Source organism: Marmota marmota, unplaced genomic scaffold (genome assembly GCF_001458135.2).
Source record: "Marmota marmota marmota unplaced genomic scaffold, marMar, whole genome shotgun sequence".
NCBI lineage: Eukaryota > Metazoa > Chordata > Mammalia > Rodentia > Sciuridae > Marmota > Marmota marmota.
Window position 1 is genome coordinate 48038581 of NW_026000229.1, and position 23936 is coordinate 48062516.

The 23936-nt window shown below is 33.4% G+C and overlaps 1 protein-coding gene across 4 annotated transcripts in view; it reads right to left on the bottom strand.

Annotated features, from left to right (window-relative positions):
- Positions 1 to 23936, bottom strand: part of Ddhd1 (DDHD domain containing 1) — an 80152-nt gene that overhangs the window by 35105 nt on the left and 21111 nt on the right. For 2 of the 4 annotated variants that reach the window (XM_048793428.1, XM_048793426.1), the window contains exons 2-7: positions 17961 to 18134; positions 17234 to 17254; positions 10919 to 11020; positions 8760 to 8888; positions 7331 to 7478; positions 1867 to 1973 (exon numbers count right to left, since the gene is read on the bottom strand). In XM_048793428.1, coding sequence (XP_048649385.1) covers positions 1867 to 1973; positions 7331 to 7478; positions 8760 to 8888; positions 10919 to 11020; positions 17234 to 17254; positions 17961 to 18134 — 681 coding nt within the window. Of the gene's footprint in view, positions 1 to 1866; positions 1974 to 7330; positions 7479 to 8759; positions 8889 to 9772; positions 9980 to 10918; positions 11021 to 17233; positions 17255 to 17960; positions 18135 to 23936 lie in introns of those variants that run through there. The other 2 variants (XM_048793427.1, XM_048793429.1) reach the window with 2 other exon arrangements.

A 23936-nucleotide genomic window follows, 5' to 3' on the forward strand; every position in this document is an offset into this window, starting at 1 on the left:
CCAGGGAAGTTCCGGGAGCCGGAACTCCGCCGCTCCATGCTCAGTGTAAGCTCCTATAAGTGTAGGCTCCAAGAAGCAGTCCCCGCGGGCTCAGTTCTGGGAGCCGGAATTTGGCCGCTTAGTGCTTGGTGTATGCTCTGATAGGAGCAGGGTCCAAGAAGCAGCCTCCGCAGCCCTGGGCCAGGGCGGTTCCGGGACGGTTCCGGGAGCCGGAACTCGGCCGCCCCGCGCTCGGTGTTCGCTCCGATAAGATCAGGTTCTAAGAAGCACACAGGCACTGAACCCTAGCAATCTGCCTGCAAGCCGCAGGCGAATTGCAGCCTGAAATTACCTGTTCTATGGCTGAATGAGCTGCGGTCAGTCGAAATCAGGGATGGTGACGTCAGCTTTCCAACATGGTGGCTGCTGGCCTCCTCTGTGGTCTGACCGGTGTGGAGAACCGAGATGGACCGCTTCCTTCCCCCGTCTCGAACCCAGAATTCAGCCCTGAGTACGGTGCTTGCACGGCTGGCAGAAACTGCAGCGCTGTATCCCTGCGTCGCTATCTCCTCGTTTCCCGGCGTGCGCTGCAGACTCTAGCCGCGGGGCGGTTTGCTGAATAAGCAGTGTTACCCTCCATGCGACAAACCTCTCGCGTTTGAGTCCCTGTAGCCGATCCTCGTGCGATGGAAATCCTTCCTCCAGGTTCCGGAGCACCCCACTATTGCTGGAAATTCCTAACAAGATATCCTTTAGCCGTCCTGACTTGTCATACTCCCACACAGTGAAGCAGCACACGGGAGCAATGCACTCCCCTCACCGCCATCTTCCTCAACTTCCAAGGGGAAATCTTAACTCAGCCACTGTGATAAGGTGTCTGAGTCTTTCACCAGCGCGGCTTAGCCTGCTTCCACCTGGACAAGTCCGGGGCTCTGGTCGCTCCGTTGACCTCGCCCCGCCGCTCTGTTGACTGAGTTCTAATGCATTCAGTTTTATGCGACCGCCACCATGATCAGGATACAGCACTATTCAATTTCCAAAAAGCTTCTACATGCTGCCCCTCTGAATTGAAACCCTTCCCCTTCCATCAGATGGCAACACTGACTTCTGTTCCTATAGTTCTTCCTTTTCTTAATACCATAAAAATGAAGCACCAAGTATATATTTTTTCACAATAGGCTTCTTTCACTCATCATAGTGACTTCAAAACTACCACAGTAGTTTAAACCTAACAGAAATGACAAACTCAGGGGTTTTAGTAAATATTAATTCATCCTCATTGTCTGCATCCCTGAATAGCCTAAGAAATTTATCAGGGGAATGAGGAAAGCCCAAGGACACTTTTTATTTTACAGAACTTTATGTATGAACTATTATTGCTGGGAGCTCTTTTTTGGTCACTAGAATTTGTTTAACAACCCATTATAACCTTTGATTCCATTTTAGCTTGATAAGCTACAACTGACATTCCTGACTATGAGACAATATCACAGACCTGGAAGAATCCTTGAAAATCATCAAGAAGGCATTTTAGCATGATGATAAATGTGGTAACCTGGATTTAGAAAAGATGGATTTTAGAAATTTTTTTGTTCCTTCCATGTTACCCCTTACCCCCAACCCACAGAAGACATACAAAAACAGTGCTATCTGTGAAATCATATGATGGTCCAAATGACACAAAATCAATACAATTATTTAAAAAACAAAACAAAACAATGGATTTTATTTTCTTAAATAATCTAGAGCAACGCGTGAGTATAAGCCAAGAAAATCAATTGGAAGGTATTTTGTTCCCAACAAGCAAAAATTGTTTCTAAAGTTTTCTACATTTACTTTGCTAAGTTTACCAATGGCTAAAAATCTTGATTTTGAAACAAAATATACCTCCATCAAGAGTAAGTTTTGACCGCCACTCAACAGGCAGAAATTCAACATGTGTTGCATGGTTGGAAAAATGCCTTTCTTCTATTTTTCTTGCAGCCTCTCTCATCCTAAAAATAAAATAAATGCAAAACAAAACTTTGAGAGTAACTTCACATATGTATTTATGATATAAAATATCCTTAATCATAATACTTCCATTGCCTTATAAATTTGTCTAATTATATTTCAATTATTGCTACTCGAAGCAAGTATGCAGCACTAGGATACCTTCAAAGTTATCTTCCTAAATTTTCCATCAATGGTTTCAATTGCTCCAACTTTTTACATTTTATTATATGAATTTTTAGTAGGCAGAATAGTATGATTACCCCTGGGCCATCATCTACCTCCAAATATTAACAAGTCACGGCTTTTCTTATTTATTCATTTCCCCTATAATATAAATTTTATTTTAGAAATTAAGATCAATGAATTTATTTTTGTTTCTTTTACTGTCAGTTATATAAATTTATAAATTTTAGTATATGTATAGATTGTGGCTAACACCACACAATCAAGGCACTAAACAGTTCATTCCAAAAACTCCTTCTCACTACCCTTGTAACAATTATACCCTTCCTCCATATTTTATTTATTTAATTTTGGGGCAGTACCAAGGATGAACTCAGAAGCCCTCTACCACTGAGCTACACACCCCCAGCCCCTTTTTGAAACAGGATCTCACTAGGTTGCTGAGGCTGGGCTCAAACTTGTGATCCTCTTGCCTCAGCCTTCGCATTTGCTAGAAAATAAGAGTGTGCTACTGTGCAGGGCTTCTTCTCCCATACTTTAGAGAAAATTCCAGATATCACATAATTTTATCTGTAAATAGTATATGTTTCTAAAATGTAATCTATATGCTGATACCTTGAAAACCAGATAATTTCTGAAGAATTGAGGTACAGTTCATCTAAAAAAGCAGGATAAATGTTTAACTCTTCCATTTTACTAAGTTTTCAAAATAAAAAGTTGTTAGGATATAAATTTTGATGTTACATTATATGGTTCCTAATCACTTCCCTAAGGCCCTACCAAACACCATAATTGGATTAAGTTTCCACCCTATTAACATCTGAAAATAGGGACTAAATGTCAACCTACAAAGTTTTGAGGGTCACTCAAATGATATCTAGACCATATCACATGCCATTACTAATTCATAGATTTAAATGTGTGGGGCATTTTATCCACTGTGGCTGTGTGCCTTAATGAAGGTTGAATTGTCTCCTATTCTTGGTCTGTGAGTTTTGGTTTCAGTACTTTTGACATAGCCTTACTGGTTCTTTGTTGTTTTTTGAATAATGCAGTAGCTTTTACTATATTCACAAATATGCAACTAATTTGAGTTTTTTTTTAATCACTTCAAGAAGAAATACCATACTTTTTAGCATTATTCCCCATCCTTCTCCCCCCTAGCCTCTGGTAACTACTAAACTACTTTTTGCTTCTATGGATTTGCCTATTATGGACATTTAATGTATAAATGGAATCAAAGTATGCTGCCTTTTGTGATTGACCTCTCATTTAACATGTTTTCAATGTTCATCCACTCTGTATCATGAATCAGTACTTCACTGTTTTTTTTACTGTTGAATAATATTTTGATATACCACTTTTATCTATTCACTGGTCGATGGGCATTGCTTCCATTATTTTATTTTATTTTTTTTGCTATTATGAATAATGTTGCTGAGGACATTCTCTGAGAAGTTTTGGTGTGGCCATGTTTTCAGTTCTACCTAGAAGGGATACTGTCAGCCCATATACTATCAATTAACCTTTTGAGGAACCGCTCAACTGTTTTGCAAAGCAGCTACATTACTTTACAATCCCAACAACAACTTTGTTGGTTTTTGTTGGTTGCTAACTTTTCCACATCCTTGCTAACACTTGTTTCTCATTTTTTTAAAAGAATGATCAAAGTGGGCATCTGTCACTGTGAATCAAATCTTCTTAATACTAATAATACTGAACATCTTTTTCATGTACTTTTTGAGCATTTATATATCCTATTTGGACAAAATGTCTACTCAAATCCTGCCATTGAAAAAAAACTGGAATTCTTTTTTATGGTTCACTTGTAAGAAGACTTTGGACACCAGACCCTCATCTGTGGTTTACAAATATTTTCTCCTATCCTGAGTGTTGTCTTCATTTTCTTGACAGTGTCCCTTGCTGCAGTAAGCTGCAGAATCAGAAGTCAGAGTCCTCCACCTTTGGACTTTTTCAAGATAGTTTTGGTTATTCTGGGTCCTGTGCATTTCCATGTAAATCAGCCCGTCAATTTTTACAAAAAGACAGGTAGCATTTTACTAGGGACTGCATTAATGTTAGGTAAACTTGAAAAGTATTTTAACATTATCTTCTAATCCATAATCATTGATGTCTTCTCCATTTATTTGTTTAGAATTAAATTCTTTCAAGGGTTTACTATAGTTTTTAGCACCCAAATATTATGATTCTGTTGTTAAACTTATTCCTTATTCTTTTTGATACTATAGTTAACGGAATTCCATAACAATTTTTATCTATTGACTTTATTTTAGCCCGCACATCTTCACACTGTGTGTGTGTGTTTGTGTTCACATCATGTCACCACAAGCAGAGAATTTTACTTCTTTCTAATTTGGATGTTTTTTCCCCCCATTCTTTCTTGACTGTCATGGGTTAAACATACAGTACAATGTTGAACAGAAGTGGTGGCAGGTAACATCCTTGTCTTGTCTTGATCTTGGAGAAAGCATAATATTAGCTGAGGGCTCTTTAGAGTTTCCTTTATTGGACTAAGAAAGTTCCTTGTGTTTCTAGTTTCCTGAGTGCTTTTTATTACAAAAGGTTGTTAGATTTCTGTCAAATGCCTTTTGTATATCAAAAACCACATGATGTACTTTCTCCCTTTTATTCTATTAATTAATGTGCATCATTTCTAGGAAGGCAAATTTGGGTACATGGCTACAACATATCCATCTTTCTCTTCCACTCTCTGTTCCCACTTCCTCTGTTATCATCTTTCATCTCTCCTTCTCTTTCTCTTTAAGAGTAACCACAGTTAGAATTAAATTTCTGGGATAAATCTCACTTTATCATTATATCTAATTCTCCTTATATATTCTGGACTCAGTTTGCTGATATTTTGTTGAAGATTTTTGTGTTTTGTACTTGTAATGAATATTCGTCTTTTTTTCCTAATAGTGCTTTTGATATCAGAATAATACTGGCCTCTTAGGATGAACTGGAAAATTTCTACATTTTCAAGCATTTGTGAAGAATTGGTGCTGATTCTTCTTTTAATATGTGGTAGATTCACCAGTGAAGTCATCTATTCTGGGCTTTTTTGGTTTGTTTTAGTGCAGTTTTCTGATTTTTATTTTAAGTGCTTTACTTTGTACAGATCTATTTGAACACTCTATTTTTTTGGTCGTTTTTATAATTGCTAGAAATTTTGTCTATTTACACTAAATAGTTTACTAGCATAGAATTATACATAATGTTACCTTATAATACTTTCTATTTCTATAAGGTTGGTAGTTGATAGAAATGTCCCCTTTTTATTCTTGATTTTAATAATCTTGAGTCTTACTATAGCTAAAACTATAACCAAAATTATGCTGTTATAATGCTATGCACATAAATCATGATTTCAGTCTTATTAGAAGCTTATTAAACTTTCATGTTCTCTCTGCCAGGCAATGAATGTTTAGTTGATACTTTGAAACCGGAAGAAAGAGACTATGACAAGTTTGGCCAGACTCTGCATGGCCACATGTACAAATTCAGGTTCTTGGATGCAATATCACCAGTCAATGAAATGGACAGACTCACTGGGACTTCTGGAAAGAAAGACTTGTCCTTTATTTTTGAATATGAATAGAAGATAGCTACATACCATATCTGGAACCACAATATATATTCAGGAGTAGCTCCAAAATGAAGCAGGGTAAAGTTGATGGAATTCTGGTGACTTATTTGGCAGTAGCACTCCTAGTCTCATTAGCATAATGAGTTACTAAATACTCTTTGTGGCTTAAGCCTTTCTGTGTTAAGTTTTCCTTCACTTGTATCCAAAGAAATAACTTTCTTATTTATCAATTATTCCAGAGAGAATATGTCAGTACACTTAGTTCTTAGGAGCCTAGATATTCAAGTAAAAGATTGAACATCTGAACACAGTATATAATTATCATGGGAAATAATGTACAATTCATCAGAAACTATAACTAGGATCAGAGTGAAGATTCCTATAATAAAAGCTATGGAAATAAAAAAGGTCAGGGTAGCTTAGCAGAATTCATCAAAAAAGAAAATATATTCTTTTCTGGTATTGGTGATTGAACTGAAAGCCTTGTGTATGCTTGGCAAGCACTCTACCACTGAGCCACTCTACCTATTCTTTTTAATTTTTTAAATTTTGAGACAAGATTTTGCTAAGCTGTTTAAGTTTGCCTTGAACTTGTGATCCTCGTGCCTTACCTCTGCCACCCCCGCCCCAAGTAGCTGGGAGTATAGGACTGTGCCACTATCCCTGGCACAAAATTCTCTTTAAATGTTGTATTATACTTTTACTTTAATCTATCAGGTGGCATTAAGATAATAAAAAGTAAAATGAAACTCTCAACGTTATATTATTATAGCAATATTGCTGAGGACATACTCTTTAGCATCACACATTATTTGCTTTATAAGGACTCAAGAAACACTTACTTGAAGCCTCAGAATCAGATAACTGTTTCTAAATAGCAACTGACTTGTTTTCATTATATCATAAATCTGCACCTTATCAGATTTTTCTATAGTGGCTATCCTTTAAAGAAATGGCTCAGGGCCAAATTTGTGGTGGAACTTCTAGCCTTAATATTTCCTTTTTAACACAAGTACTTAAATCTTTTGATACACACTAATCCACACATCCATACTTCTATAACTGATTCAGCTTTATGCTCAAATCTCTTTAAATTAATGAGATAAATGACTTGTCTTGTGTGTTGGTGAAGTAGCCAATGTTTTCTCTGGTGGCAATTAATTGGACAGGTTAAGCTGCTAATTGGCAATTTAAATAATTCTGAGCCCTTTCAGACTTGTGCAACTTTGAAATATTCTCAGTTTCTGAAGTTCAGAGATTAAGATATAAATTTAACACAGGTCTCTCTCTTGTGTTTAACCTTAGATTAATGTAAATTAACTTATTAGTCTAAAAAGGCTTTCAGATCCCTCCTCTTCTGCATACAGTAGGGGAAAGAACAAAACATCATCATCATTATCTAGATAACAATCACTCTCATAATTTGGTTCAGAAACTTGGCCAATGTTAGAATAGCTGCCATTGGAGAAACATGCAGAACAAGTAAACTCTATTAATAGCTCTCATACCCTAGATAAAAGTTTGCATTCTAGAGTAGATGTAGAGTATATTCATCAAAGAACTCACATGGCTGTATTTTTGATAATTCTTCCTTGGTCCATTTTCTGTCCAATGCCATGCACAACAAACACAATGTGGGTAGTCTGTGATGGCTTGTCTTCTACTGTGGCTTCTTCTACATAACCTCTATGAAGTCTGGTCCCACTACTTGATGCTGTAGAAAAATTATGATTCTTAGTTTACCATCTTTCTGAGAGACAGAATTTTTACAGTGTTTAAAGAAGTAGTAATAACAATATAAAGAAAAAATTGTACTGGTGTACAGAGGAGGAAATAACATTTTTAAGATGATATATTGGGGGCTGGGGTTGTGGCTCAGTGGTAGAGTACTTGCCTAACATGTGTGAGGCAATGGGTTTGATCCTCAGCACCATATATAAAATAAAGTTATTATGTCCATCTACAGCTAAAAATATTTTTTTAAAAAGATGATATATTGGTTTGGTTGATATAAAGTAAACTAGACATGATACCAAAGCCAGAACTTATTAGGAAAAAGAAAAGCAAGTATAAACTGAATACATAAAAATTAAAAACTTCTTTGAAACTAAAAAAATACTAGTAAGTATTAAAAGGATGAATGGAAAACTAGGAAAATTTAGGCAAAATATGACACATAACAAGTCAACTCCCTACATATACAAGGAGATCTTGCTAATCAAAATGTAAAAGAACATCATTTATATAGTAAAATGGGCTAAAGAAATGATAAGGTAATTTTCAAAATAAATATAGTAAGCATATGAAAAGATATTCTAGCACATTTTAAAGAAATTAAAATTAAAAAGAAGATAGTAAAATTCTGTCAGACTTTGAAATTATTTTTTAAAATTTATTTTTTGATAGTACTCTCATCTCTTCCCCAGGTACCAATCTCAATCAATCAATCAATCTCTCTCTCTCTCTCTCTCTCTCTCTCTCTCTCTCTCGTAGTAAAAGTTCTTTTAAGAGCAGTCTTTCTCACTGCCTTCATTTTCCTCACCTTCCACTTAAGCTTAGACTCATGCCACTCTGGCTTCTGCCCCACCAAGTTACCTGTGACCTCCACTGTCACTAAATACAATGGAAATTTTTCAGACTTTACTTTCCTCAACTCTATATTTCAATTGCCAATTGCCATGTTTTATCTTTACTGCCTCAGGTTTGACTTTTTTGTGCATTAAGAAGTATAAAAGTAATCTATTAATTTTGTCAGATCAATCTAAATATATAATTATTAACTGATGAATGCATGTCAATTCAATCAGCTTAAAGTTTCATCTAACACTAAATTTAATACCTATTTAAAATAAACTAAAAAGATTATACATTCATATAAAAAATAAATAAAATAAAATAAAAATAAAATTTGAATTGTCTACTTTGGATATAAGGGGAAAAAAACCCATCCCAATTCCCCAAAACTTGACAAAGTGTAGTAATATTTAACAATTACCTTTAGAAAATCCTAGTTTTTGGGTGACTGTTCTTGCAATTTTAGATGTGGTTGCATCACTATAAAGATATACTTCATCCATACTATGCCAGTCCACATGGTTTCGACTCAATTTGAAACTATAAATAGCTGTTACAAAAAGGAAAAAATTAACTTGAAGGTCTGAAAACAAACTTCATTTGTATGAAAAATTAAAATGCTCAGACATTTGAATCAATATTATCTAAAACTTCATAAATATATTCAGTTCAACAGAAAAAATACTCTGTTTAAAAAAATTTAAGTCAAGAAAGTAATAGATAAGGACTTTATAAAGGATTAATAATGCCATAGGGAAATGATAACTTGTTAAAACAACAGAGTGACTGGTGAAACTACCATGATTTCAGCCTCTCATATGTACTTAATAATAGCTGTTTTGATTATTTAAAAACTGTGCTCCCAGGTGATATGACTCTTAGGTCTAAGGAATATATACCTATTTGAAAGTCCTCAATAACTGACACTGAAATATTAAGTTTCAATTTTTCTGTTGATTTTACTAAAGGTATCAAAAGATCTGTAAAAATGTCACTTGGTACAAGACAGAACAAGATACTCAGAAGAGAATAATCTATTAGAATATAGGGTAATTTTGGAATGTATACTAAAGCCAATTATCACTGGATATTGCTCATCACAGAAGAAACCCAAAGTCATAGATGTTTAGTGAAAAATTAAAGAAATGTTCATCCATCGATGTTCATCATTATGGTTATTACATTTCTATAACAGGATTATGCTTGGTAAAAATTAGGTCTTAAGGAAAGAAATCCAAACCTATTATGTGTCAGGACTTTATAAGCTCTGTGAGGCAGGGAATGTATCTTGATCACTTTTGTATCCCTAGCACAAAATACATAGTGCCTAGAACCTGTTATGAATTCAGTAATATTTGTGGAAGCAAAAAAGTGAGAAAACAGACTGGGTTGTGCTATGCTGTCAGGCTGTCGTAGAATTCACGATCCTCTCACCTTGGTCTGGGTGTGCGCCATCACGCCTGGCTCATACTTTCATATTCTTATATTCTGAAGGCCTTAAACTTTTCCTCTCTATCTCTTGACACACAGACAAGAAAAATTTGAATTTTCATCTTCCAAGAAAATGGCTTCCACTTTATATCTAGTTTATCTATTAAAACTCCATTTAAGGGCTGGGGATGTGGCTCAAGCGGTAGCACGCGTGCAGCCCGGGTACGATCCTCAACACCACATATAAACAAAGATGTTGTGTCCGCCGAAAACTAAAAAAAATAAATATTAAAAAAAAAATTCTCTCTCTTTAAAAAAAAAAAAAACTCCTTATAAGGCAAAATATTAGCCCCCATTACATATATAAAGATATAGAGGTAAAAGAGATTAAATTACCTGCCACAAAGCTAATTACTGGCAGAGTCTAATTCTTCTGATTTGAAGAGGAGCTGAAAATAACCTTAAGCTAAATATAAAAAATGATACAGCCCTGGTCAAGATCTAAGGTCAAAAGACATTTTAAAGAAAACCTACTTCCTATTAGAATACACAATACACTATAAGAAAATGTAGACATGCTACAAATGTAATTTCAAAAGTTAATGAAAAAAATAAAAACCAACTTATATTTTACTTACCTGACAGGATATATTACTGACACTAAACCAAGATCAAGATTCAATTAACCCAATAAATAATATCTTCAGTTCCAAAGAAAACAATGTACAAGTTCAGCTTTTTAAGTAGAAGAACTCTTCATTAATTAAAAAATTTGTGCAAGGTTTTAACAATTGTTTGTAAACCACAGTTTTATTAAAAAAGTTTTCAGCAACACATGCTTAAAATATTGAAACTATAAGATTGAACTATTTAGAGAACAGTGTTATGTCAGCAAAATTTTGTTCTTCCTTAAAATCAGCTACATATTGTATTAAAGTAAAACATCTTAATACTGGTACACATTTCATTACTGGGCCATACATAGTTTACAATGTTTATAAACATATAAAATTAAATTAAGTAACATTAAGCAAAATAGCATAATGCACACATTTAAAAGAAAACTAAAATTTCTATACTTTAAACACAACTGAATGCTAAAAGCTGGGAATACAACTACACAGAGAAATAAAACTACAATTACTGTACCTTGGGAACGCTTTCTTTTAAGACCTGCCGCATCTGTACTCTCCTTATATCCTCTCCATTTGAACAGAGAAGGGAGGGAGAAGGGAGGGAGGTGGTGGACAACTAAGAAAGCAAAAACACTGAGCTTCAAAGTAAATTTAAATGAGTTTTGTCCTTTGGCCTTTTTGATCTAGAATTAACTTTAAAAAAGAGTTGTATTTGACAAACATTATTCTAAATGTTTTATTTATATACTTTTTAGTTAAAATTCAGTAAAGCAAAAATTAGTTTAATGTTTATCAAATATATGCTCTACGTTTACTAAAAAAACAAAGGCAAATGATAGCTAAATTTATTAGTTACAGTTATGTGATTATCATTTATTGTCTTTGCATAAATAGAATAAAAAATAGAACATGGTATTTTTGAATGTTGAAGAGATTTATAAACTCCATTTTTATACTAAGGTTATTTACTCTCACCAAATTTGTGACTCTGAAACAGCCAACAACTGTACAAATTGAGAATGCAATGAATAACATTTTAACCTCTAACACAGCTTGTCTAAGAAGACAGCACAGTATACATTTCATTTGATGCTTTCTAGCACTGAAGTGCAGTGGCCCGAGGTCCCCCTCAGAAACAAATGTCTTTTCATAACTCCGTTTAAGTTGTTAAAAGACTTTTAAAAAATGAATATTTTAAACAGAAAACCAAATCAGAAACACTTTTAACTATCCCTTTTGGAAAGATTTATGGTGTTTAGGAATAAAAAGAATATCATTAGTAAAAATGTATGCTGTGACATCTTGAAAGCATTTAACAGACAACATAGAGGAAAGCAAGGCACAGACTTGATATTTGGTAAATCAGTAGATAACCTTAAAATCCACATGGTCCCTGCCAAACTTTGCTAGCTGTATATATTCATAGATTTATGTTTAAAGTATGCAATTATTAAAATCTGCCTGGAATTGAATTTTACACATCATTTATTTGCAGTTCAGTTGAATAAATAACAGAATATTTTTGATTTAGTTAAAACTTACGTTCTAATTTTCATGCTCACTCCCTTTTTACATTAATTTGACATTCAAAGGTTAAATACTGCTCAAATAAAAAATTCTTATTATATAATATGAGAATATAACAAATCTGTTGTATATACAGATGTGGTATTATGCAAAGATTTGTGCAATAAAGGAATTTTGGAAATGTTTATGAGGCATTAATAACTATACCTATATACTTAATAACTATATCTCTAGGTAATTATATGGCTATAAGCACTGCAGACTAGGGCTAAAAGTTGGGTTTCTACGTCAGGATTATAAAAAGATTTCAATGTTACAGAGGTAAAATATGACAACTGAAGCAATTTTCATCCCTGAAATGTTTCTTCTTTCATGTGCCTTCTGGTCAGTTATTCAGGAAGAGATATACCACTTAGCCATGAAACAGTTTTAAATTAGGAAATGAAGCTAACACACCAAAGTGGACCAAACTGACATAAACTCAAGAATTTATTATACAGAGCAACAAAAATTAGATTTTATAAATATAGTAGTAAAACTAACATGAACCAAATACCATCTTATAAAGGTTTTCTTCTCTAAAAGAATAGTAACTTAAAGTAAAAGAATAACACCCCAATATACAGAGAAAGAGAGAAAAAAAGTTTTTTACCCTCAAAATAGAAAAATATTGAAAACATTTCCATAAGTTAAATAGATATGGTTTACCTTCCAAATTTGTTTTCATTTGAACATCATTTATTTTATTTGTCAAATATTTTGTAGCAAAGAGCTTAATTTTTTTCAACCCAAAGCACAGTATTACAGGTACTACCCTTAGTAGAAAAAAAAAAGTTTCACTATCAATCCACACAAGGATAGAAAGTACTAATTAACTTGTTTTTCATTTAAAATGAATTTTTAGGGTTAGGGGTGTGGCTCAGTGGTTGAGCACTTTCCTAGAATGTGTGAGGCCCTGGGTGCAAACCCCAGCAATGAGATACATAAATACATACATACATGTTTTAGTTAGTAAATCTTATTAGCAAACATGCATGAACTAAAAATACAAGTGAAAATGTCAATTTATTAAATGGTAATATTTAAAAAAAATAGTCTTTCAAATATTAGTTTTATACAGCAATGAAAAAGATTTAAAACACTATTGATATTTCCTTACTAATTCACCTCTTAAAGAAATTTTCATATAATTCTGAAAGCAGTAAGAATATCCAAAGGGGGTTGGCTGATGATATATTAATCCTTCCAATAGAAAAACTCAAGAACCTTTCCCTGTATAAAAGTGGGAAACCTGGAAAACTGCAGTCTCTGGAAGGCAGCCTGTGCTTCCCAAATCTGCTAATGATAATGAGAAAACTCCCAGCAATCTTTCTTGGATCTCAGAGAAATTAAGTTAGATAAATTTATAAAAAAATAATAACGAAATGCTAGAAGATAGAAATCTTAATCACCCAAGTAAGAAAAGGAAAGCTGGTTAGAAGGTTACTACACTCCCCCATCTTTTAAACTGACTCCTGAAATGCTATTTTCATACTATGGGATATCCTTATCTAGCAAGTGATGGGAATACACACTTTGCCTTCCAAAATGCAAGCTGTTATAACGTCAGAGAGCTGCCAGCATCTGTATGGTCACAGCATTTCAAATTAGCTTTAACTGTAAAAACCCTATCTTTTACTTTAAACTTATCTGTGACTTTACTGTGACTCTTTACAGAGAGCATCTAGCCAGGTGTTGCATTCTCATCAAATCTGACAACCTCTGACTTTTAACTGGAGTATTAGTTCACATTTATTATAGTTACAGATGTGGTAAATTCAGGCCAACTATATATTCCCTTGTCTCACCTGTTGTTTCTCTGTTTCTTTTTCCCTGTTTTGGGGCTAAGAGTTTTAGTATTTTGTTTTAATTCCTCTACTGGCCTTAAAAACAATTCATTTTGGAATAATTTTGGACTTAATAGAAAGTAGGAAAAACGGTAAAGGGAATTACCTACCATATTTCCTTTACCCAGCTTCCACTTATGTTAGCATTGTGTATAATTAAAGTATAATTATCAAAACTAAGAAATTAACTGGTATAATACTATCAACTAATATATAGTCTTTGTACAGATTTCTCTATTTTTCTACAATGTCTTTTTCTATTCTAGGACCTAATCTAGTATACCATATGGCATTTTGTTGTCATGTCTTCTCTTACCTGTGACAAATTTCTCAATCTTTCCTTGTCTTTTATGACTTTGAAGACTATTGGTTAGTTATTTTCTGGAATGGCCCTCAATCTGAGTTTATCAGATGTTTTCTCACTATGGAATTGAGATTATGCATTTTTTGGTCAGAGTGGTGTACAACACTAACCCATGTAGTTCAACTTATTTTTTTCTTTTAAAATTATTGCATGTGCTTGAATGAATTGTAAATGAGTAAAAGAGTAATCATTACTAGGTTTTAATATTTACCAAATTCCTTATTTGAAGGTGATTTCTACACCTCATTTCAAGTGAAACTATGAACTTTCATTTGTTAGGCTATAGATGTTTCCTAGGCTATGAGGTAGAGTAAAGAGAATCAATTTTTCATTTTAGTTTTCAGAGAGAATCAAGTTTATTTTACTTTGGATATTAGGGATTGAACCCAGGAGTACTTTACCACTGGGTTACAACTCCAGTCCTTTTGTGTTCTTAAATGTTGACAATGGAGTTGCTAAGATTCCAATTAGGTTGCTGAGGCTGGCCTTGAACTTGTGATCCTCCTTGTGCTTCAACCTTGGATTATAGGTATGCACCACTGTGCCTGGCTAAGAACTAAGAACTAAGTTTAGATTCAAGTATTTAAATTACAAAAAGTAATTGTTTTGTAGGTTATTTTTATTGGGATGGTAGAAAGAGTTATATCAAACTTTCATCAATATATTTAATTCCATGCTTATGTTGAGACTAATAGGAATATTAATAAGGAGAAAACACATCCAATTCATTTGTGGCAACAGCTACCCCAACTAGATAAGGCCAGGAAAAAGGGAGTTATCATTTTATTTTAATGTCTCTGAAGGCAAGAATTTTGTTTAGTTTCTTTGAAATTCCTCAGAGCACTTAGTAAGAGTCCCTGAATATAGTATTCTTAAATGTTTTCATTAAATGGGATTTCCAGAAAGCCTTATTTTAATTACTCCACTGCACTGTAATCACTGACTCTAGTTATTCCAAAACTCTTTTCAGAATATTTAATATTCATTGTCTACTGTGTTACCTTGTACTTACTTTGTAACTATCCTCACATGTTGTCACTCTCTTCTCTAAAATATTGAAAATTCTTTGAGGGCAAAAAACCTTGTTTATTCTTTACTATTAACTCAAGAAAGCATTCAAAATCTCTTGACAACATGCAGAGTCAAGGCTTTATATGCAAGACAATTAAGGTGAGAAATTCATTTCCTCCACTGACTAATAAAACATAAAAATTTAAAAGCTTAGAAGTAAGAGCAAAATAATTAAAAGATCATATTTTTTAATCTTTGTAGACAGGATTAAGTTTGAGTTATTTTCCCAATGATGGTAGCTTTTCGGGGGGCTATATTCTTTCCTTAAGACCAGCAATAATTTTCAAATGTACTACAAAATTTCCTATAATCTTCAAAGTCAATGTCACATTTTAATACATAAATGTATGTTTAATATAATACTGAATAACAAAATGATGGAAAATTATGAGTGTTATATTTATTCTGAATTGAATTTGTAATCTATAGTAACAAAGCATGCTGAATCTTTACCTTTGTGTCATGGCATATTTAAAAAAAATAAAATTTTCTTCTAATGAACCTCAAAGAATCATTATTTTTGATAGATTACAATGCAAAAATGCTTTATCAGTTTAACCATATTGCTATTACTAATTAGAATTTTACTACTCAATGTATATTTTTAAAGATAACAAAAAAACCCACAATACTATAATATCCTGGATTGATACATCAAAGACATACACTAAAAAACCTATTTACACAAATAAACCATGTTCTCCTATCAGACTTCTTTAAATTGGGGCACTTTTGAGGAAAACTGAAGAATCTTGCTACATTTAACATCTAATCAGGGAGAAGAGTAAATGGATATATGAAAGTTTAATTTGATTGAAAAAAGATTCCAAATAGATAAGACCAGGGATCTACAAGTGAAACAGAGCTGATGATTCACCTCCACAGGATGACAAAGCAAATGTTTTCAACACGGTATGAGAAAGGAGAACATTGTACTAATATTTTACAGACTCATCTTTTTCCTCCTCCAACCTCTTAGACTTGTTTAATGCACGAGTATTAAGGTGAATTAACATTTTTGAGGTAGAAGACTTAAGAACACAGGGGAAAAAATTTCTAAAACTCATAATTCACTAAAGGCAATGAAACTATTTTATGATAAAATGGGTCCGTCTTTGAGATATTATAAAGTAGGTCTGAGATTTTTCTGGTAGTAGTGATGAGAGGTTATAAAATATTCTAGTCACTAACATAAAACCAGAAGTATACAAAAGTTATTTGTGTAAATATTTTTCTTAAAACAAGAATAAAATATTATTTCTATAGCAGTTTGTAGGAATATAGCTATGGTTCTTATACTGAACTGCTTTGTAATATTGATATATAAAACCTTCATGTTGAATTTTACAGTGAAATAAGGACATATTTGATTCTACAGATAAGAAAATGAGAATATAAATTTCAAATTCTTAGAATATGATATCTGCACATAACAGAACTATTATACAAATTTGGTAAATTTATTAAGAAGTCACAACTTTTCTCAGTTATACAAACTTTTAACCAAGTAGATAGAAAAGATATTTTAATTTGATATAAGCTAAACTGTCTAATTTACATGCTCATGGTCAATGTGTGTGTGTATATATATATGTGTGTGTGTGTTCAGAAAAAGATAAAAGAATAAAGAGAAGAAAAGAGAAAAAGAGAACTTACTAATAAAAAAAAAATTTCGGCTAATATAAAGCTTATTGTTTTGCCATTACTTGTTATATGAACAATCATTTCCAGCCATGTAATTTGTTTTTTCAAGCTGTAGTCTGTGAATTACCTGATCAATATTGAGTTTTTCTGCATTAGAAATGTTTTAGGAGGAAGAAAAGAAATCTCTCACTTTGTATTTTTTTTCCTCAATTCACTAGGTTCAGTAGGGCTTGCCAAGAAACCTTCCAAATAGAGGCAAGCATGGATGAAGAAACTCTTTAAGGTAAAAATTTAGAGATAGCTATACATTCTAATCTACCTGTACATTTATACTCACCAGAATAGTTGATCCCACTGCCTGCAGTAAATGGAACAATAGAAGTATTTTTAACTTTACCATGCATTTAAAGTTTACTCAAGATTCAGACACATAATGAAAACACAGCAATCTTTGCTACTATTATATTTTTAACTATTGCAAACATATCCAAATACTGAATAAGGAAATATAAGGGGCAGACTATTTCGAATTAGCAATTGATATGTTCTCATTGGAGAGACAGTTAAGAATACACAAAAGCAGTTACAGGTTTTTAAACTTTAGGAAAAGAACCAACATTAACAAAACTGCTTCTTTGACATAATAAGGAATTTTTCTACTAAGTTCAAGGTTTTTTTGGATAACTAAAAAACTGCCAAAAAAGACTAATTTAGGGAGTACAATATATACATATATTTGCAATACATGGTGTTAGTATCATGCAGTGAAACATACATATTTAGTAAAATAAATATTGAGACAGCTCTGAAATTTATAGCAGTTTTTAATTTTAGAATAGTTATCAAATATTTTTAGGGCTGGGGATTGTAGCTCAGTGGTACAGTGCTTGCCTACTATGTTGAGGTTCTAGGTTGGATCCCCATAACCACAAAAAATAAACAAACAAAATTTTACAAATTTTAATCCTCCTGAATTACTACTACCGAATTTATGAGCTACTCTTAAACTTTATCAATAATTTACTCAATTTACAGAATGTATTAAATATATTAACTGGTCTTACCATCTTTTCCATCTAAGGATTTTGATACTTCAAGATCAAAATTTTCCTGCATCTGCTGACCCCTAAAACATCTGAGATGTTCTTGCTCAATTAAATTACTTTCTTCTTCTTCTAGAGGCTGCCAAGTACCATCAATAAACCACTGTCCACGCATTACTGGTATTTTATCAGCCTCTGAAAAGAAAAATGATAAAATTATACATTGTAGAATTAAACCACTTAAAATGAGACACAATAATTACAATCTTACTTATTGTTGCTACTGTCACAAAACCAGACTTTCATGACCCAGTATAATCATTTAAAGTTTTAAAATCCAGATTTCAAGCCAGGGTATATCCGCATAAATTTTACTTCAATATTACACATAAAGATTACTTTAGCAGTAGACAGACAGATAAGCAACTATTTATATAACTGAGGACTTGAGTAACCATAATAAGGAGACTAAAGGGTTAAGAAGTTTCATACAAGGCTTTACTGAGAGTTCCAAATATATCGAATATATTGAGATTAAAATCCCAGAACTAGTATTTGGAAATAGTGTGTATGACAGTAGTGTGATATACTTTTTAGGGATCCCTTGAAAGTTATGGGATCCCAGTTAGCACACAGGGGATAAATGAAACTCTTAATTTTAATAAATTGCTCATGAATTTTAGAAAAAAAATTCAAGAATGATTTTCTTGAATAACTTTTCTCCAATTAAACACTGTTTCCAAAAGCCTAACTTTTATTTCTACTGTTAGTTAAGCTATCTTGCTTGAATCCTTAAAGTTTTAAAATAAAGCAAAAATAAATCAGAATAAAAATAACAAAACTCTAAGAGTAAAAAGCAAAATGAAAAAAAACTATGTAGGGAGCTGGTAAATTAACCGTATAAAGAGAAATCATTTCAACTTAACTTAAAACATATATATTAGGAAATATCTTAAGGACATAAAGAACAATATATATTATCTTAAACTCTCTGCACTAATCACACTTTTAACAAGAAAATTGGTACTGCTCATTTTCAACCATAGGTTAAGGTGAACGTACTGATCTATTAAAATCATTAGGAAACTAGAATTTTAACACAAGAGATACAAATATAAAAATCAAAGAAAACCCTTGTAATCATAATTATAAATGTCAGCATGAACTAAGGATGCATTTAAAAAAAAAAAATTCAAGCTAGAGAAGTCTAGAAACAAAGACTGAATATGCGAGCACCCCCCTAATATAAAGATCTCCAAATATTTCTCACAAGAATCCAAGTCTCCTTTATAAAATAGCTAATTCTAGGTTTGGAACAGGAAATGAACAAGGTGATTTTGAAACATCTGGCCCTACTAGATTTGAACTATGATGTTAAAATTTTCTTATGTTTTTCTGTTGCTTCCTGCATTCTCCAATATTCTGCTATAGTAATTCTGCTATATGGTGGTGTTTGCTAATATTTAGTGCATACAAAAAACATTGTAACTTCATTGTAAATTATGACTTTTAATATTATAAGTGTACTCTGTCAAGTTTTTTTTTTAAACCTAGATTTTACTTTATTTATCAACCCCTGATTTCTTATTATTTCCATTTGCCTGTGAAAGTCTTTATTTATCTTTTGTGTACTGGGGATTAAACCCAGGGGCACTCAACCAATGAACTATACCCTCAGTCCTTTTTATTTTTTATTTTGAGACAGGGTCTCACTAAGTTGCTGAGGTAGGCCTTGGAAATTGGGATCCTCCTGCCTCAGCCTCCCGAGTCACTGGGATTATAGGCATAAATCTCAATGCTTGGCTACATCCCTTTAAATCTTTTTTTTTTTTTTTTTAAATCACATTTTTAGACATGTCTCTTGTTTATAACATCCAATTGGGTTTTGCTTTATGATGTCATTTGAAAATATTTTTCTTTTGAATAAGTCCATTAATGTTTATATGGCTATGTAATGTTGATATAGCTATATTATACTTGAACTCAACTCTTATTCTTTCATAATTGCCAAATTTATCATCATACTTTTTAAAAAAATATTTTTTAGTTGTCAATGGACTTGTATTTTTTTATATGCAGTGCTGAGAATCAAACCCAGTGCCTCACACATGCTAGGCAAGCGCTCTACCCCTGAGCCACCACCCCAGCCCCTCTTTTTTTCTCTATATGGTATTTTTGTGGTTTTGTACTTTCTTTTGGTCTAAGAAAGATCTGCATTTTTGTTCTAGTGTATACCTTTGTGTGTGTCAAATCTCCTTTTTGCTTACTTAACCTTTTATTATTTGGTCTGTCCATTTATATGATAATATGACTCCAACTTACTCTGTATACAATAGAGAATTATATTATTCTATTTTTATTTTCCCTTTGTAAGAACATATAACAATTACACTCATGTCCCCACCACTGTTTCAGTCTTGGATTTATATTTAAGTATGTTAAATTTTTACTAAGTAGTCCCTAAACTCTTACACATTCAAACTGCACTTGCCTGCACTTTAGAGTTGTAAAAAATGCTGTTCTACTGTAGCTTTCTTTTGAATATTGTTCTTAAGGAATCTGATTTTCTAATTTTCCTTTATTTCTCTAATTTTTCTTTACTAGTAGTGAGATACTTTTTCTCCTTGCATCATGATTTAATTAGTTCTGTTCTACTGACTTTTATTCTTCAGGGACTAATTAAATCATAATCCAAGGAAATTTTAAGTGTTTGGGTCTTCTTTTGCCTGTATCTGTAGTTTAACTACTCTCTCTATAAAGTTTTCTTTCTTGCTTGCTTGTTTTATTTATTTATTTACTTCTTTCTGTATCTCATTTCATTCTTTTAGCTGTTTTCCTTCTTTTCATCAATGGTCTCAATTAGATTTTTTTTTTTTTTTTTTTTTGTGGTGCTGGAGATTGAACTAGGGCCTCGAGTATGCAAGGCAAGCACTCTACCAACTGAGCTACGTCCCCAGTCCTCCAATTAAATTTTTATTTTAATTTAATCTCCCCTGGATATAATGTGGCTTTACTTTTGACGGTGGGGGGGTACCTGTGGGGGATTGAACTCAGGGCCTTGCACCTGACCTGCTAGGCAAGTGCTCCAGCACTCAGCTACATCCCTATGCCCAGCTTTGCCTTTTTCTTCAATTTCTTTTGAATTTAATCAAACATGTCACAGTTCTTCCTTTTTTTGTAGTCGCTTAGATTTTTCAATTTTTGCTTCTAAGTGGTATTTTGTTTTGAGTATGTCCATAAGTTAGCTTGAGAATATTTTGTTAGGTTGGAACACTGACATATAGTTCCTTTTGTTTTGTGTTTGCTTTGGGGGGGGAAGAATTTCTACCAACTGAAATGTTTTCATTCACATTTTTCTGTTTTTTTCTTAAACTAGCTTTGTATAGCATTTAATTCATTCTATTCTTGGCCATTTTGTGGGCAGAATTCTCAGTTTAAGAATCTTTGCTTCTTCACACTGGAAAGGGGCCCCTCTAACAGACAATGTCAGGGTGGAGTTGGGGGGATGTGCTGCTGGGCCTTGTTTCTCTTTTATTTCTCTAGGGCCCTTCCCTTTTGTCCTTACTTCCTTCTTTCCACGCACTACCATGCTTTTCTTCATCTCCTTTTCCAGGAGCACTACTTCTCAGCTGCTGCTACTTCTGGTCCCTCTCACTTCCCTTCCCCTCCCTCACACACCTTCCCTGTAGCTAATTATAGGATTTGTATTTTAGCAGTTACTGTTGGTACTCTCTCTCTTTGGGCGACCGTGGTTTATGTTAACCTATCTCCCCTCTCCTCTTCTCTTCATTGCCTCTTAGGCCTCCTCTTGCCTAACTCTTCACATTCACAGGCTTATAGCAGCAACCAGAACTGTTTAAATTTGATGTTTGTTTACATTAAAGGTAATGAAAAATTCATGGTACCTATATCACAGCAATGTTGAAGGTGTGAGGAATATCCTTTTTGGTCTTATGGTTCTTTGTCAAGACACTGGAGAGATTTAGATTTGGACAACTGATAAACCCAGCCTAATTCCCTTTTAAGATTAGGAGCCATCTCGCCAAAAGGCATGAAAAGCTAATTTCGGTTTACTATAAATTACTGCGATTTCTAAACTTGCTTAGAATGCCTGCCCATGCCTTGAATTCATGCCTGGCTCTCCCTGACCAGATAACGACCCTCTCTGAAGCTCTAATGACCCTCATAAATTCTGATATCAGGGCCCGCTACAATATTAACTAGCCTTTGTGCTACGCTTGTCAAAATTTTGTTATCTGTAAGTTCTCAAAGCACGCTTCGTGTAAATTTCTGTGCTATAAAGCTGTGCTCCAAGCTGCGGGGCTGTCTTCTGTTCCTGCCCGGCTGGTTGAAATTATAAGCTTGCTTTAATTTGATTTCAGTTGGAGTCCGTGGTCTTTGCATCGTGGTCTAACACAACTGCTTCCATTGTCTTTCATTCAGATCAAGAAGCTCATCTCATTTAATCTTAACAATAATCTTATAGTTTTTATTTCCCAATAAGCTGAGTCTTAATGAAACTAAATCACCTGCCCAAAAGCACATAAATGGCAATGTGTAAAACAAGATTCCAACCTAAAGTGACTCCTAACTTCATTCAAGTTATTTTAAACTATGCAACTTTCCAAATAGAAAAGCACCCTGTTAGCTCTCTCCCAGGGTATACAGGTTCTTTAGTTGTGCTGAACCACAAATAATTATGGAACACTTCACTTCCTAGAACAAAACAAAACAAAACACAAATCTGTTCCTCTACCCGTATTCCCTATTTTAGTGAAGGGCATGCTGACTGTATTTAGCTGATCGATCAAGTCAGAAAACTTGGAGTCATCCAAATTTGCCCTCCTTAAATGCTTTTTTTTTACAACTAAACTGGACACTAAGCTGTGTTTACTGTGTCTCCCAAATCACTCGAAAACTTATCCCTTACTCATTAGGTAGGCTTCAGTCTAATCCAAGTACGCACTCCCACTTTCTACTTGTTTAATTTCAGAAGCAATTGTGTCACCTGTATGCCCTGAATTTCTGAACTAAGTCACTTACAAAGGATGGTGATTCCTCCTGTGAATAACAAGCCATAGTACCTACCACATAGGCTTGGACTTTGGACAGCTACACTTCTTTTATGTGGAGAGAACTGTACTCATTTAAGACACTATCATTTTGGCTTTTTTTATCATATTTTATAGAACCTACTGCTAACTGATATACACCTGCACATATATAGTTTTTAAATGTGACATCACTTTGTAGTTACAGATTGGCAAGACCTGAGCATATCTGCTACACAATGAACCATATAGAAAGGGACCAGAGAAAAATTTTGTTCAGGATTAACAGATGCAAAGAATAAATTTGAACAAGAGATCCAAAATATTGCTTTTTTTTTTTGTTCACAACAATAGTCACTGAAAGTCAATTTAAACTTAATGTAAAGACCAGCACTTACAAAAACCATTTATCAGAAAAAAACCCGAAGTCATTATTGTAATTATAACTTTAGCAAAACATGATTAAAGAAAGGCCTTTATTGGAATTAAAAAAAAAAAAAAAAAAAGAACAAGAGTTCTTCACTGGAAAGTTGAAGAACTTCCAGGGCCCATTTTATACTATGAACATTTCCTTTATGCAAATGCTTGAGTGGATCTCTTGGGCATGGGTGGGGAAAGGTTTGTAATAAAGATATTTAGGTATAAAAAATTATATTCACACCAGGAGACAGCAGGGGCAAGTATAAGATTTCTAAAGCTCTGTATTTGAGAAGTATTTATATCTACATTATTTTGCAATATATGATAAGAACAGAAAGGAAGTCTTAAGGGCCTTTTCCCTGGAGCTCATCCATGCCCCTAGAGCTTTCCCCATTTAGGATCCAAGGCATGGCTAAAATTCACCTATGCAAAAATTTATAATGGACATCTGATCACATTTGACTTAAGGAAGAAGGAAATCACAGAAAATAGTAATAGTAATGGTGAAGCACTGGTATTCAAGGGA